General features: G+C 39.3%; 1 protein-coding gene across 2 annotated transcripts in view; it reads right to left on the reverse strand.

Moving 5' to 3' along the window:
• Window positions 1-16,330, reverse strand: part of TRIM44 (tripartite motif containing 44) — a 140,446-nt gene that overhangs the window by 115,469 nt on the left and 8,647 nt on the right. For both annotated transcript variants that reach the window (XR_002725101.3, XM_023185500.2), the window contains exon 2: window positions 2,044-2,121. Coding sequence is in view for 1 of the 2 variants with exons in the window: in XM_023185500.2 (XP_023041268.1) it covers window positions 2,044-2,121 (78 nt within the window). In the remaining variant the exon portion in view is untranslated. The remainder of the gene's footprint in view (window positions 1-2,043; window positions 2,122-16,330) is intronic.

The raw sequence follows: 16,330 nt of genomic DNA on the forward strand, positions 1-16,330 counted from the left end.
GGGGGGAGGGAATGCATTGGGAGTTATACCTGATGTAAGTGACAAGTTGATGGGTGCAGCACACCAACATGGCACAAGTATACATATGTAACAAACCTGCACGTTATGCACATGTACCCTAGAACTTAAAGTATAATAAAAATTAAAAAAAAAAAAAGAAAACTGCAGCACAATGTGATTATGTGGTAGAAAGGAGATAAAATCCAGTGCTTCGTTTGCAGCATGACATAAAAGAGTACAGGCACTGGAGTCAGAGTTTGAATTTCACATCTATATTACATTAGATTTGAGCAGATGATTCTACCTTTCTAAACTCAGTGTTCTCATCAATAAAGTAGGAATAAAATGCTACTTTACAGTGTTGTTAAATAATTAAAAATATTTAAGGGGAGAGCAGGAATGAGAAGTTAGTGTTAACGGGTACAGAATTTCAGTTTGGGACAGTAAAAAAGCTCTAAAGATGGACAGTGGTGATGTACAACCAAGTATGGCCAGGTGTGGTGGGTCACGCCCATAATCCCAGCACTTTGGGAGACTGAGGAGGGCAGATAGCCTGAGGTCACGAGTTCGAAACCAGCCTGGCCAACATGGTGAAACTCTGTCTCCAGTAAAAATACAAAAAGTTAGCTGAGTGTGGTGGTGCGTGCCTGTAGTCCCAGCCACTCAGGGGGCTGAGGCAGGGAATCACTTGAACCTGGGAGGCGGAGGTTGCAATGAGCTGAGATCATGCCACTGCACTCCAGCCTGGGCACCAGAGCGACACTCCATCTCAAAAAAAACAAAAAACAAAAACAAACAAACAAAAAACCAAAGTGAATGTTACAGGTAATGCCATTGCACTGTACACTCAAAAATGGTTAAAATTTTGTATGTGTATTTTAGCACAATTATGTAAGAGTCCTAGCAAAGTGCCTGGCTCTCAGTAGATACTCAAGAAATGTTAGTCCCATTCCTGTTAAAAAAAACAAAAAACAAAAAGAACCTACAGTGAAATGAAATCATGCTCCTTTCCCTATTTAACTGTGAGAAACTTGGATTCTAAGGCAAAGCCAGCTGGCCCCAATACCAGGTAGTGCCACAGTAAGTGTCTAGATAGGAAAGAGAAGGAAGTCTGTGTTAGTCATAGTCCCTCCAGCACGTTCAGTTCCCAGTTTACTTCCACCCCATTATGGTGTCTCCCAGAATATCAATCCGCTAGAACCTGACATATCAAAAAAAAAACAACAAAAAAACAAAAAAAAGCTGGGACACTTAAAACAGTTTCCAAACCAGACTACAGGTCATAAGGAAAAAAGTATTCTGAGTGGCAGCTGGCTCCTGGAAGCAGTGGAGAGATAAGATGCTAGTGCTGAACACCAACTAGATGAGTCTGGATCCTATGCCAGTCCCTGGCATTAAGATGACCTGTATCTCTCGGCCGGGCGTGGTGGCTCACACCTGTAGTCCCAGCACTTTGGGAGGCTGAGGCAAGCAGATCACAAGGTCAGGAGTTCGAGACCAGCCTGACCAACATGGTGAAACCCCATCTCTACTAAAAGTACAAAAATTAGCAGGGCATGGTGGTGCACACCTGTAATCCCAGTTACTTGGGAGGCTGAGGCAGGAGAATGGCTTGGACCCGGGAAGCAGAGGTTGCAGTGAGTCAAGATTGCGCCACTGCACTCCAGTCTGTGCAGCAGAGTGAGACCCTGTCTCAAGAAAAAAAAAAAAAAAAAAAGATCTGTATTTCTCTCAGATGCCTTTGGCTGCATTTAATGGACACAGAGGACCAAAGATTGAAAGACTCCCTGTAAAGAAGGATTAAAAATGCACTTGTCTGCAGTTCAGGGAAAACAATTAATGATTATGTGTTGTAAGTCATAAAATAGACAGGGAAAAATAGATGACTTATCTCTAGGCATATCAGGACACTGTTTCTGATGGGCAGGCTTAATTAAATCTTAATGCAATGTTCAGAGAGATGATCAACACCCCACAATTTTAGCTCAAGGAGAATGAAATGCTTGGGGTACCAACACCCAATCTATTCCAAACAATACTTACTTTAGGGTCGGAGCTCTTGAACTTCAACCTTTCCACCAATTCGATCATAGCCGCCTTCAGTCCACCTGAGTCTTTGCTCTAGAAGAAAGAAAAGTGAGGGGTCATTAGACAGCATTTTGTTGCTCTCTCAAACACAAACAGCATTTTGGAGGACAATGAAATAAAAAGCAACTTTTTCTTAGCAGCCAAGAGAACTAAACAACTAGGGAGAGGTGCACTGTCCCTCTTTCCCTTCTCTATGGACAAACAGTGTCAGAACATAAATTGCCCAGTGACTGGCAGAACTATATGGAATGAAAATTAAATACAATTTGTATAGGCTGACTCACTGCTTCACCTCAGGCTCAACTGTGCCAGTGTTCACTGTGGCTCTACAAAAGACAGTCCCATACAAGATGTCTATTTTATAGACTAGTAATTTTAATTTTGAACCTTTATGCATCAGATACAGAAGTATGCAATATTAAATATACTTATAAAAATAAAACAGTCTGAAATTTAATTACGAATGGAACTGCAGTGCGCTGATTAAGAACACAGGTTTTTTAACTGGGTGTGGTAGCTTGCACCTGTTATTTCAGCTACTCAGGAGGCTGAGGCAGGAGCACTGGTTGAGGCCAGGAGTTCAAGACCAAAAAAACCACAAAACTCATGGGTTTCTGAGTCAGACATATACAGTTCCAATTTTGGATTTGCCATTAACTAGTTGATTGATTTCAGGCAAATTACTGAATTTCTCAAAACCTTCTCCCCCTTCTATAAAATAATGATAATAAACTGGGCTATTTTGGGGCCTAATTGAAAGTGTTTTAAAAGGTATTAGCACGGTATGTGGCTCACACACAGTGAGTGCTCAAAAAGTTCACATGCTATTACTATTATTACAGTATAATGATTTAGAGTCGCACAGTACAATAAAAGACTAATGTGAGCCCCAAATGCAAGCATATGTATATAATTTTATAATTGCCACAATTAAAAAGTAAAACTGATTTTGATATATTTTACTTAACTCAGTATATTCAAAATATCATTACAACATGTAATTTCAACATGAGATTTTTTTTTTCATGTTAGGTCTTTGAAATCTAGTATTTCACAATTATAGCCCAATCAACTTAAACCAGCCACATTACAAGTGCTCCAAAGCCACATGTGACTAGTGACTACTATATTGGTCAGTACAGATTTAGAGCACAGACTACAGCCCTAGTGCCATTAGTCACACACTAGCTGTGTGACTGTAGGCAAGTTACTTAGCCTATGTCTCAATTTCTCTATCTGTAAAACAGAGCCAATAACAGTATCTATTTCATAGGACTGTAGTAAGATTAAATTAGTTAATGTATGTCAAGGTACTCAGAACAGAGCCTGGCACATGGTAAATACAAAAGGAAGTATGAAACAGTTTTATTACTATCTGTCTCCCTCACGATATTTTCAGTTCCTTAAGGGCAAGAACCGTAATTTTTTTATATCTCTGTATCTCTTACACCCAACATCTAGATGTTGTAAAAAGTCTGAACAAATCAATGACTGAACATATAATTTTAAGACATGAATGCCGTAATAATAATACATTATATTGTATATAGGACAATCTAAAATCACAGGAATTCATTTATTTTCTTATCTCAACGATTCTATGAGATAGGTAGGAACATTCATTTTACCAATGAGGGAAAGAAAGCACAAACAGGTAAAATCACTGTCATTTCTATGCGGTAGGAACAACAAAGAAGCACAAGAAAATAAAGGCACTGCAAGTATCTCTTACTCAAAATTGGCCTCTGGATCCGTGATAACATATCTTCCTAATTTACAGAACTAATTTCAATTCCTCCAAAACAGGAAATACCTAATAAAATTCCACTATATAAATTAAAATATACTAAAGGCTCAATTTCTCCCCCTGACCTCTCTTGCCTCTCAAGTCTACACAGTAAAAATCAGACACAACATGACTACCACCAATATCTACTTTAGATGTGTTCTTCAAACACAGCTTAGATTACATTTCCATTTTAGCAGAGGTTCTAAATTTTAATAAGTTCTATTTTTTAAAGTGATGGTTTACAACTCCCCTATATCCTCCACTAATTTTAGTCTTTAATCTCTGTGGTCTCATAGCAGACAGTTGAGAAAAGGAACTTAGAGGTCATATACCAGGGAGCAGGTGAGACCTGAAGTGCCTAAAAAAGGGTTAAGTTGCCAGATACAATCCTGCTTTTACGAGATGATCAGACAATAAAGCCTGTCTGGTGATATCATTCCTCTAACCTGCTTCTCATTGGCTGAACAAGCAGGTCACTTGTCCCTGGAAAGCTCTCTTCCCCCACATCCCAGCTGCCAGCGCCCATTTTAAGCTCTTCGGCAATAGCTCTGATATCTTATGACTTCCCCCTGGCTCTAGTGAGCAGAAAGGAATGCACCAAACTGTGCCTTAAAACCTTCAGAAAAGAATAAAATGACAATGAAGGAATCCCTAAGAAGCAGACAGCCTGTCTGCAAGCAGATGTGCCTTGTGTGAATGGATAAGGGAACCCTTAGCCTTCTTTCATAAAAATTCAGTGTGTCAGCAGAATCCTTCCTCCTTTTCACAAAGCTTTCACAAAACATCAGCAGCATCACCTAACCAGGCAAGAGACAGAGGAGAGGCAACTTAAGAGAGCCTCCCTTCAGGAAACTCACCTGTTCCACCTCCCCACTTCACTCTCTGTGAATTATTCAAGATTAACTGGGCTCTATGGTGAGCCTGCTATACTCAGTCTCTAAATGAGTGGTGAGAAAACCTTTCCCAAAGGCTTTTTTAAAAATCCATAAAATAAGCAGTTGGTCAGAAGGGAGAGGCTCCTCAGGGCAGACCCAACCCTGACAGCTGCAGAGCTGGGGCAAGAGTCCGAATGGACGCTGGGGCCTTGTGCACAGGTGTTCAAGCTAGCATGTCCAAGCTGAGAATACCCTTCTAGGTCACCCATGATACACATGTGAGACCTAGGGATACATGTATCAGAAACTGCTCCATCTTTAGGCAGATGGACTCAGGAAGAGGCTCTGCAGGCCCTGGAAGGTAATTCTTGGGTAGCTAGGTACTTGAAGAGTGGTATGGAAGGGGACAGGCATGGCTACAGGAGGGGTCTTCAAAAGCATGGGACACAGCCCTGCTACTCAGGAGGCTGAGGCAGGAGAATCGCTTGAACCTGGGAGGCAGAGGCTACAGTGAGTCAAGATCACTCCACTGCATTCCAGCCTGGGTGACAGAGTGAGACTGCATAAAAAAAAAAAAAAAAAAAAAAGTATGGGACATAGGTCAGGATAGGTCAGGGGCTAAGGGTGGTGGTATCTGAGTCTGAGTATCCCCAAACCATAGAATAGTACCATGTTTCGGTTAATTATTTGGTTGTTGAGGACAGCCATTAGTCAAAAGATAGCCAGATAGATTATACCCTCATATGTTCCCTAATTAGGAAACCAGTGAACAGAAAAGATAGTGGAACAGAACAGCTGCCTCTGAAACCTGAGTTCTAATTGAGAAGTGAACCAGGATAGTAAGAAAAGGCAGCCTAATTCACCTTATAGACATCTGGTTCCACAGTAGAAATGATTGTCAATCCTTGGGGCACATACCATGACTAGCAAAGTAGTAGGATTCTCCTGCTATCCGTACTTCTCCACCTCCATCCCACCCAATGCATTCTAAGAACACAGGAGTTCAATGTGAGCATATCTTGTTTATGCACCTTGCTCCTCCCCTAAGAAGGTGTAGAATAAAAAGAGAGAAGTGCTACGTTGTGACACCTACCACTCAGAATTTGATTAATCTGCAGAAGCGTAGGATGCTTCACAAAAGCCAGCTCCTAGGGATGAGTCATAATAAAACCAAAGAAAGGACAAAATGCTGTACATGTGAAGGTATTCTTTAGTCTCCAAAGCACTTTCATACGCTCTTTCATTGGCATTTCACAATAACGCTAAAAAGCAGTGTATTCTCACTTGACAGCTGAGAAAAATGGCTGGTGAAAATCAAATGAACCCAAAGCTCAGAGCACTTACACTCTTTCATTGGCATTTCACAATAATACAATAACTAAAAGGTAGTGTATTCTCACTTCACAATGGACTAAAATGGCACTGTGGATGTCAAACAATGTCCCCAAAATCACAGAACTGGTCAGTGCCAAAACCAAGATCAGAAACATCTAAATTAAAAAGATTTATAACATATACAATGGAAGACATTTGTATCAAGAATACAGAAAAAACACATAAGGAATTTCTATAAATCAGTAAGAAAAAGCCAAATAAACCCAAAAGGAATCCCCCCAAAATTATGAACAGATAAAATAAGACCCTTCTTTAAAAAAAACCAGAAATGTGAAATGCAAACACATCAAAACAGGCAAAAGATGCTCAAACTCATTCATGATTAAAATATCATTTCTCACCCATCAGCCTGAAATAAATTTTACTCTCGTAACAGCAAGTGTTAGGCCCTGGGGAAATTGGGGACTTCCATACGTTGTTGATGGATATATAAAATAACTGCCACTCTGAAATCACATGCCTACCAATCCACTTCTCCTTTCCTCTTGAAGAAGACTAGCACCTGTGTCAAGGATGCATGTATAAAATTATTTATTTCAGCATTGTCTGTAATACTAAAAATCTGCAAACACCCCAAGGATTCATCAATAGTGGGTGGCTGAATAAACCACTGAATTAACACACTGTGGAATATGACATAGCAAATAAAAAGAATGAGGTAGGTTGTATGTACCTGGATACAAGGCAGGACATACTGTTGAATTTAAAACAAAAAAAATAAACAAAAAACAAACAAAAAAACATTGCAAAATGGTACATGTAATAAATATAATTTTTAAAAAAACTATTACTTTCTATGAGTGATATAGGTATGTAAAATATTAGAAAAGGAATTATTGCTGGGACTGGTACTTGGGATAGACGGATTTTAGAGTTAAATATATTCCTACTACTTGCATAGCTAAGATTTAGCATACTAAAAAACAAACAAACAAAAAAAGACAGGCAAGAAGGGAGGGAGAGAGGTAGAATTTGACCAAGAGGGCCAAGGTCTCCTGCTTCCAGCGCTTCTTCCCATGAGTTTGCCTAAATGTAAATACCGGGGCCTTTTCCTTTAACACTGCAAACATATGAACCAGGAGATTCAAGAGAAGGTTCTTTACTTGATACTCATGTATGGATTTCGGGGGGTCTGAAATCCTCAAAACAATATAAAATTTGGGCTGTACATGACATTAGCTTTTCTCACATCCTCAAAAACAATTAACATTCCAAATTTAAAGAGCATTGCACAAAGAGAAAGGAAACCCAGGTTTTACTACTAGCACTGCCAGTAACTGCTTGTGTGAGCTTGGAAAAGTCATTTTACATCCCTGGGTTTCTGTTTTCCCATCTGTAAATGAGGAAGATGGACCAGACCAAAAGCTATACGTCGACAGCCTGTGGCCTACAGAACTATTTTCTGTGGCTTTTAGAGTGTTGTCCCACACATCCATTAAGAGTTTTAAATTAGTTGCTAGCATTTAAAAATCAGGACATATGACATAAAAATAAAGATTTCTAGCTTCTTTTGTAAATCCAAAGGGTCTGACGGTAATGGGCTCCCATTCCGATACAGCAGAAATCGGCTGAAGCTGAGTAGCAACTATTCGCTTTAGGCAAAGCAAGCTCTCTCAAGTTTGCCAGTTACCTTGGCTTGCTTCTCTTGTTTACATTACCTTTCTGGTAGATATTTGAGGTTGCTATCCCCAGAAACAATTCTAAAAGTTTTCTACTTCTAAGGTTCCTTGTGTTTGAACACCATGAAAATTGGGGTACCTTTCTTCAAAGGAGCACATATTACCTGATACATTCATATCCATCCACCCCAAAACACAGAAATAACATTTCATTCTAATGGAAACATGCCTTAAAAATGGGCAAAGGGTAGAAGCAAAAGTAGAATATGGCAGGTAGCAGTGGCATCAGAATAGGAAGAAGTATTCCCTGACAAGTGGTCTCTGCACTTTCATGGAAGTCAGTCTAGTCTAATGTCAATAACCACCTAGACACCGAAAAGTTATGTGTCAGCAAAAATGTAAATATAAGCCACATAAATATCCTAAACTGGCTCCTGAATATTGAATTCTATTATTACAAAGAATCAATCAGAAGATGTTGAATTCAGAAAGAAGACTAGCTATCTGTTTTGGGGTGTTTTTCTCCCTATTCCATTGGCTTGTGTTGATATCATTCTTCAAAAAAAAAAAAAAAAAAATCAATCCAACTTAGTCATTTTACCAGAAGGTCTTGTCGGGGAGAAATAGTGGAAAAGGATCAGAAGATGGAATACAGAAGTCCTTCTTGGCCAGGCACAGTGGCTCATACCTGTAATCCCAGCACTTTGGGAGGTCAAACCAGGCAGATCATTTGAGGCCAGGAGTTCGAGACCAGCCTGGCCAAGATGGTTGACCAGCCTGGCCAAGGTGATTTTTAGTGGAGACCCCATCTCCACTAAAAATACAAAAATAAGCTGGGCATGGTAGTGCATGCCTGTATTCCCAGCTACCTGGGTGGCTGAAACATGAGAATCACCTGAACCCAGGAGGTGGAGGTTGCAGTGGGTGGGGATCAACTGCACTCCATCCTGAGCAACAGAGCAAGAGACTGACTGAGACAGTGGAGAGGGGAAGGGAGTGGGGAGAGGAGAAGAGGGAAGGGGATCGGGGGAGAGGAGAAAAGGGAGGGGGGGGGGGGGGGGAGGGGAGAAGTCCTCCCAAGGAATCAGAAAGCAAAGTTTTGTCAAAAGGAAATGAAATTAAATTTTAGTACCGCCGTCCCATGTACAAAAGTTATCTCCTTCATATTACTTCATTTTCTAACTCCAAACCCCCCACTCCTACACTAGGCCATCACTTTTAGTTGTCAGACACAAAGTCATTCTTGGGTCTGAAAAAAATCCATCAGCAAGTCTTTTTAGGCCTAACTCTAAAATATATGCCATATCCAATTGGCATGTATTCTTCACTATTGTATTGTTCACTATTCCCAACCTAGCATAAGCAGCAATACTGCTCCCGTTCTTGCTACCCTACAGCCCATTCTCCACATAGGAACCAAAGAGAAGTTTTAAGAATATAAATCAGATCATTTACTCCCTTGCTTAAACAGTCTATGATTACTTAGAATAAAACCCAAAATCTTTACCACAGCCTACTTGGTAATCTGACCTCATCTACTACTCAACCCCCACCCGACCCCTACTGATTATACTCCAGCCATTCATTTTATCCCCTTAGTAAACTTGTTCTATCTTAGGGCCTTTACACTTGCTATTCCCTTCAGTTGAACCACTATGCCCCTAGAGCTTCTCATCACTGGCTCTAACTACACCCAAGTCACTAGTTCAAAAAGTCTTCGGATCCTTAAAAAGCTTCCCTCTCATTCCCACATCACAGTCAGTCCCTATCTCCTTCCCCAGTTTGTTTATTCATAGCACTTTTCATTATTTAAAATATTACTTATTATTTAACTTGCTTACTGTCTGTTCTGCTCAAAGATTATAAATTCCATGATTTAGAGTTGCTTCTTGTTGGTTCCCTACTGCCCAAAATACTCCACCTGGCAAATTTTAAGCCTTCGATAAATATATGTTGAATGAATAAATAGATCAAAAGAAAATAACATGCCACTAACTTGGAATAATATACAAAATTATCTTAAGAAATACTATATTTCAAAGAATTGTGGTGCACATTGAATGAAAAAATATGCAGAAAGTTTAGAGAAGAGGTACAAGCTAAGTTCTCAATAAATGTTACTTATCATTTCTGTTATTGTTATTATTAATTAAATAATAATACTGAGTGACTACTAAGTATCAGGTATTGACCTACACAAGTGCTGAATAGAACAAAATTTTTAAAAAAATCTGTTACTAATTAAAATTATATACAATATATAGAAAGAAGACCAAAGAGAAGGGGAAAAATAGTTTTAGGATATTCAGAAAGTATTCATCTATTAAATACCTTCATACAGAAAATAAACATAAGGATAATGTACCAGTACAGCTTGGCTTAAATATGAGAGGGAGTAATCAAATTTGTAAAGGCAAAATGGAATGATGGAAAGAATATGTACTTTGTCAGGCCTGGATTCAAATCCCAGTCCTTACACTTGCTAGCTAAGTAACCTTCAGGAAAATTTAACCTCTTTTGAGTTTCCTCATATATAAAATGGAAACATAACAACACAGCTTAGTGTGGAATTTTATTAAGAAACAAATGAAACAATATATGAAAATGACCTGGCCACTCAATAAATGACAGCTATGTTATTTTTCTCATATATCTGGAAACAGAGTCTCAAAACTCAACAACAGACAAAAGTTTCTAGACTCTTCTTGGTTTTATAACCTTGGCCAAAGATTAGCATTTTCATTATTTATACACATGAAGTCAGAGTCTACCAATCAACACAGGTCGAGCCTGCCAGGGTTCACACACACTCAAAATTGAGAGGAAAATAGTAGGGGTGCCTATATAAACTTAACCTTACATCTCTCCCCATGACTGCCTACTAGTAAGAAAATGAAGGTTATTTTCTAACCAGAAAGTGAAGAGTATATTGTCCCCACCTCCCCTCTGCTTCTATAAAAACTTCCCACAGTTCAAAATGTAAAACAGAATCTAAAGAGGACAACCAGCAAGACTTGTGAACCTAAAATTAGACCTACCAGCTGTGTTTTGGTTAGCTAGTGCATAAGGCATCAGCAGGACACTGAAATATACAGAAGCCTCTTCTCTGAAGGCAAGTTTTTCTCCAGCCTATCTACCCACCAGATTAGAGCAGGCAGAAGGAACAGAAGGAGAGGGGGATGAACAGTTTGCACCCAAGAAACTTGGTGTCCAGAACTTCTACTGCTGCCAGACTAACTTGTCTGGAATGGAACTCAGAATAGAACCTTAGATGGCTTTATAACAGTAATAAGAATAAGAGCAACCCATTGCTGAGGGCTTATGATATTCCAGGCACCGTGCTAAACTCTTTACATCTATGATCTTGTTTGTTCCTCATGATAACTCAATAGGGAGAAACAATTACTTAGCTCATGTTACAGAAGAAGAAACCAAGACTCAGAGGCTGGGTGAATTACTCAACATTATACAGCTAGTAGGTGGAAGAGCTAAGACTCAAAAACAGACTGCAAAGCCAACTGGGTCAAAGACTGTTTGGTCCTTCAATATTCTCCCAGTTTTTCTTAGTAAGAGAATCTCGGTTTTTAGCTGGATACACTGTGGCCTGGACAAATGACTGTCTCCCAGCCTCCCTTGCAACTAGGTAAGGCCAGGGTATTGAGTTCTGGCCAATGAAACATAAGCAGCAATGTGTACAACTTCTCGAGAGTTCCCTTTAAAATAGAGGGGTGTGCCCAGCCAGGTGCAGTGGCTCACACCTGTAATCCCAGCACTTTGGGAGGCCGAGGCGGGTAGATCACGAGGTCAGGAGATTGAGACCATCCTGGCCAACACAGTGAAACCCTGTGTCTACTAAAAATACAAACATCAGTTGGCGAGGGTGGCGGGTGCCTGTAATCCCAGCTACTTGAGAGGCAGAGGCAGGAGAATCGCTTGAACCCAGGAGGCGGAGGTTGCAGTGAGCTGACATCATGCCACTGCACTCTAGCCTGGCGACAGAGCAAGAGTCTGTCTCAAACAAACGAACAAACAAAAATAGAGGGGTGTGCCCTTCACTTTTCTATGTCTGTGATTCTGGAACTTGGAAATACTAGCTGGACCTCCAGCAGTCATCTTGGTTCATGATGCAGTAAGGATGTCAGAATGGAGCTGAAAAGAGCCTACATTTCTGGTAACTTCATGGTTCTGCCACGCCAACCTTAGACTGCCTGCACCCAAAGTTATTTTACGTGACAGAGAAATAAACATCATGTGGGAGTGGTTATTTTGGATTTTTCCAAATTATTTCATTATTTTAGATGCAGTCAAATTAATCCCAATGTAAATACTGATATATAACAATTATGCAATACTCTCTCAGTTCTTCATTAATGCCCTGGAACTAGACAAGATTATTATACTTCCTATCACACATTTATCACATATTTCATGTTCATCTATTATCCAGCAGGCGCTGTGCTAGGTGCTGGGAATACAAAGATGAATAACATACAGTTCTAGCCTTAAAGAGTTTATAACCCACCAGTGAAAGACATGGAAAGAAATAACATGACATAGTACACAGTATTTAGTGCTACAATAAATGTTCACAGGCTGTTACAATGGGAACACAGAGAAGGATACTTCAAAGCCTATATCTACCTAGTAACACCCTATCCATCTTTCAAGGCCCACCTTGAAGACTCCTTCCTCTAAGAATCTATTCCTGGCTCCATGCCCTCCAGTGATACCAATTTCTCTTTTCTCTCCACTTCCATAGCATACTGTTTGTCCCTTTTCTCTAATACACACAAATAAGCATGTGAAAAGACTATCTTTCCTATTGCGCTGTAAGCTTCCTGAAGTTGGAAACTTTGCTTATTCTTCTTAGTATCCACCACACAGTTCACCATAATAAACACTCCAAAATTATTCAGATGAATAAAATTAGTTTAAAAAAATAACATATCAGTCTCTAAAATGAAAGCTAGCTATATGTTATAGTTTGGACACATTATAATGAATGTATTTGCTAATCTTCTTATTGATGTTAAAAACCAATTATTACCTTACCAAAAACTAGCTAAACCCATCTGAAGTGGGTTTAATATATAAATGTTCAACAAAAATAATCTAGCACATTACAGTATACATCAAAGTCACTGCCCATATAGTTATTTGCCGTAAATTGTGGATTGAGCCTGTGGTAGATTTGGGAGATTTTGCTTGATTGGTTGGTTTTGGTTTTTTCATTCTTGATCAGTTTTCTGACATTTAAAAAGGGCATCAATATTGACTTTTTTTGCACCTGATGCAATGTTGGCTTGATCCTATCATAGTGATATGCACATACATACACACACACACAAAATTCTCTCTCTCTCTCCCCCACCCACACACACAAGATTCAACTCTCCCAGAGTCAAGCTTCTGTGTTTCTTACCCCATTCTCATCTCTACTCCCTATATCAAGACTAAAGCTTTTGTTTCATCCATTGTCCATAATACATCTCCTATTCTGAAAGGTCCATAAGCATCTATGTTCCTTACTGCCACCTAACAAGTTTAGCCCCTGGTTCTGAATATTAAAACAAGAATAAGAGCATGAAACTGGGCTGCTCCTCCCAGACTGAACTATAACCTCAAGCAGAACACATACAAGGCACTGATACAGATGAATCTCTGGCTTCTCAGACTTGGGGTAGATGCAAGGGGAGGGAAAAGGTAGGTATGTCAATGAAGAGGCAGGCAGGGCAACCTCCATGTCGAGAGCTGTGGTCAAGACAATGGTGACAGAGGCTCAAGAGTCCTTTATCACCAGAGGAGCCTAAGAATAAGCCTACTGCATCAGCAACCTTACCCAAAAAAGCAATTACCTAACAGCATAAAATGCCTATGAACTCATCCTATTTTGACTGAAAGGCCAGAAAAGAGAAAAAGAGGGCACCAGACTTTTAGGAGAGAGAGTAGAAAAAGCCCGGATCTTTTCTCTCAAGAGTGGATTGTTCAGACCGCTGGCTAAGCACTCTAGATCTTTAATGAAGCTCTATCACCGTCAATGTTGAATTCCCTAAAAAATCTAACTAATGTAAAAGGGATTCCCATAATCTCATATTCCCTCCACAGAGCAGTATTTTCATCTGTGCTAACAACACATTCAAATGCTAGAATAATGCCATTTTCTCATTTACAGAGCCAACTAACCCTTCTATGAGGAGTTGTTCATATAAACCAAACCAATTGTCTCTGCTATGAATAAAATCACTGGACTCTACACAGTAGCATCAAATGGTAACACAATAGGAAAATTTCCCTAGAACTTCACAAGATGTCATAATTCAGGTCCTCACCCAATGTCATATGCTCAGAGATGCCTTCTATAACACATCTTATCCAAAAGTAACCTATCCTGCCACACCAACTCGTTCTTACATTACCATGATTTATTGTTTTCATAGCACATAACATCATCCAAAATTACTCTATTTCTTTCCCACTGGAGAGAGTGAATTCCAAAAAGCTAGAGCCCTATCTGTCTAGTTCACTGCATACTTTCAAGACTTTTTACAGGTTATGAAAGTACACTTCGATTGGAAATCCCAGAACTGCAGGCCTCACATAAACTTTCTACAGAACTACGCAGGGGTGGCTCCAACTAATGACAGCATGCCATTCCCTTTACCTTGGTCTTAGCTTTTGTCTTATTCTGTACAAATAAATAAGACACTGGTTGAACCACTATGTATGCCAGTGCTACAAACTCTAATTAGAAGTGACCTATATCTCTTCAGCAAGAATAAAAAATTAAAAACATAAATAGATACATTACAGCAAGCCTTCAACCTTCTGTCTCCCTATGAAAGCTTCTTCTATGAGCTGACTGAAAAGCCAGATTCACTGACCCCTATGGAATACACTATGGCATACCTCCAGCTCCTCGAGAATCACAGCTCTTTGAGCATATACTTATATTCTTCCATCCACCCAGATACCAATGTCTCCTCAGTCACTCCCCAAGCAGTTGTTCCTCTTATCACTTAACCATTCTCCCCAAACTCCCATCTTTAAAGCAAAGGGTGTGGCTTAAAAACCTTTGGATCCGTCTTTAGAAACGCCATGTTAAGAACTCCACAGATGCTATATATTTACTGAATTCTGCCAACCACTTCTCCCTTTGCCACTTTGTAAGACTCTACCTTTTCTTCAGGTGATCTTGGGGTAAACTAGACAAGTGGTTTTCAAACCACAGGACATGACACATTAGTGTGCCATGAGATCAATTTAGTGGGAGGGTCCAGAATTTTTTTTTTAACAGAATAGAAGAGAAAACAGAACATATCATATGTAGTAAGGCAAATGGTGTCTCATTTGAGTTAACGGGGTATGTCTGGTGAGTGGCTGTGTGTATAAAGGAGATCATAGTATAAAATATATTTCCTCTACTGTAGATTGTTTTCAAAATAATTTTTAAAAATACTAGACTATTGAGTATATCTAAAGCACTTTTATTGTTCAACATAAAAATTCATTAAATGTAGCTCTGAATGCAAATTCCCTTGACAATGTAAGAATTTTTGTATGAATAAATCCATAAGCCAGATCAAGCTCCTTTGTCAGATCCAGTGACCCATTTTCGTAGCCAGAAATTATGGTCAGAGTAAGAGAAACCCACATATGTGAGATGACAAGTCATGACTCAGGTAAGAAGTCATAAATTGGGCTGCATAACTATTTTTCTATTATAAAGCTAAAGACTAGGCTCAGTTCAAACTTGGACCCACAAAATCCCCTGGAGACCAAATGCCACGGACCAAAACTGTAATATAGCAACATCCAGGAGAAAAGAAAGAACAGTACTTCAAGTGACTAAGTGCTGATCTTGTCCCTTCAAGATGTTCACTCAGTCCATCTGGCCTATCAGGTTGTCTCCATCCCTAATCCCCTCTCGCTGTAGGATCACCCTGTTTTTCTGCTCATTCTGGCCTATTCTGAAGTTTGCTTTTTCTCTAAATGTCAGCAGACTTTGGCAAGAACTTGGCCTTCTACTGCCAATACCAGCCACTGACAGCCTGGTTAAACACTGAGGTATCAAAACATAAACTGTACAAATTCCTCTCAATTCTAAACTTGTATAATTAACCTCTTTATATTAATAATAAAAAGAAGAGCTAACATTTAGTGAGCACTAACAATGTGTTAAGCATTGTTAAAGTTTCTTAATCACCCACAAAGTAATTTCATTCTCACAAAAGCTCTATTTTATTTCTTATCATTATGCCCATTTTAGAAATACAGAAACAAGGCCAAACTATAATATAACTTACCTAAGGTCAAAAAGTGGTAGAGCTAGGATATTTCCCGTCCCTTTCTAATCCTGTATAATATTTTACTTTTCATTTATAATACGTATTACATGTTTATTTGCTTATTTGTTCTTTCCTACTTCCTTCCAATAGAATGTAAGCTCTGACAAAAGTACGGATTTTCATTTTGTTCACTGCTATATTCCCAGTACTTAGAAAGTACCTACACTCAGTTGATTCTCAATAAATACTTGCTGAATGAATGAATGCAGTGTAACAACG

Source organism: Piliocolobus tephrosceles, chromosome 13 (assembly GCF_002776525.5).
Source record: "Piliocolobus tephrosceles isolate RC106 chromosome 13, ASM277652v3, whole genome shotgun sequence".
Classification (NCBI taxonomy): domain Eukaryota; kingdom Metazoa; phylum Chordata; class Mammalia; order Primates; family Cercopithecidae; genus Piliocolobus; species Piliocolobus tephrosceles.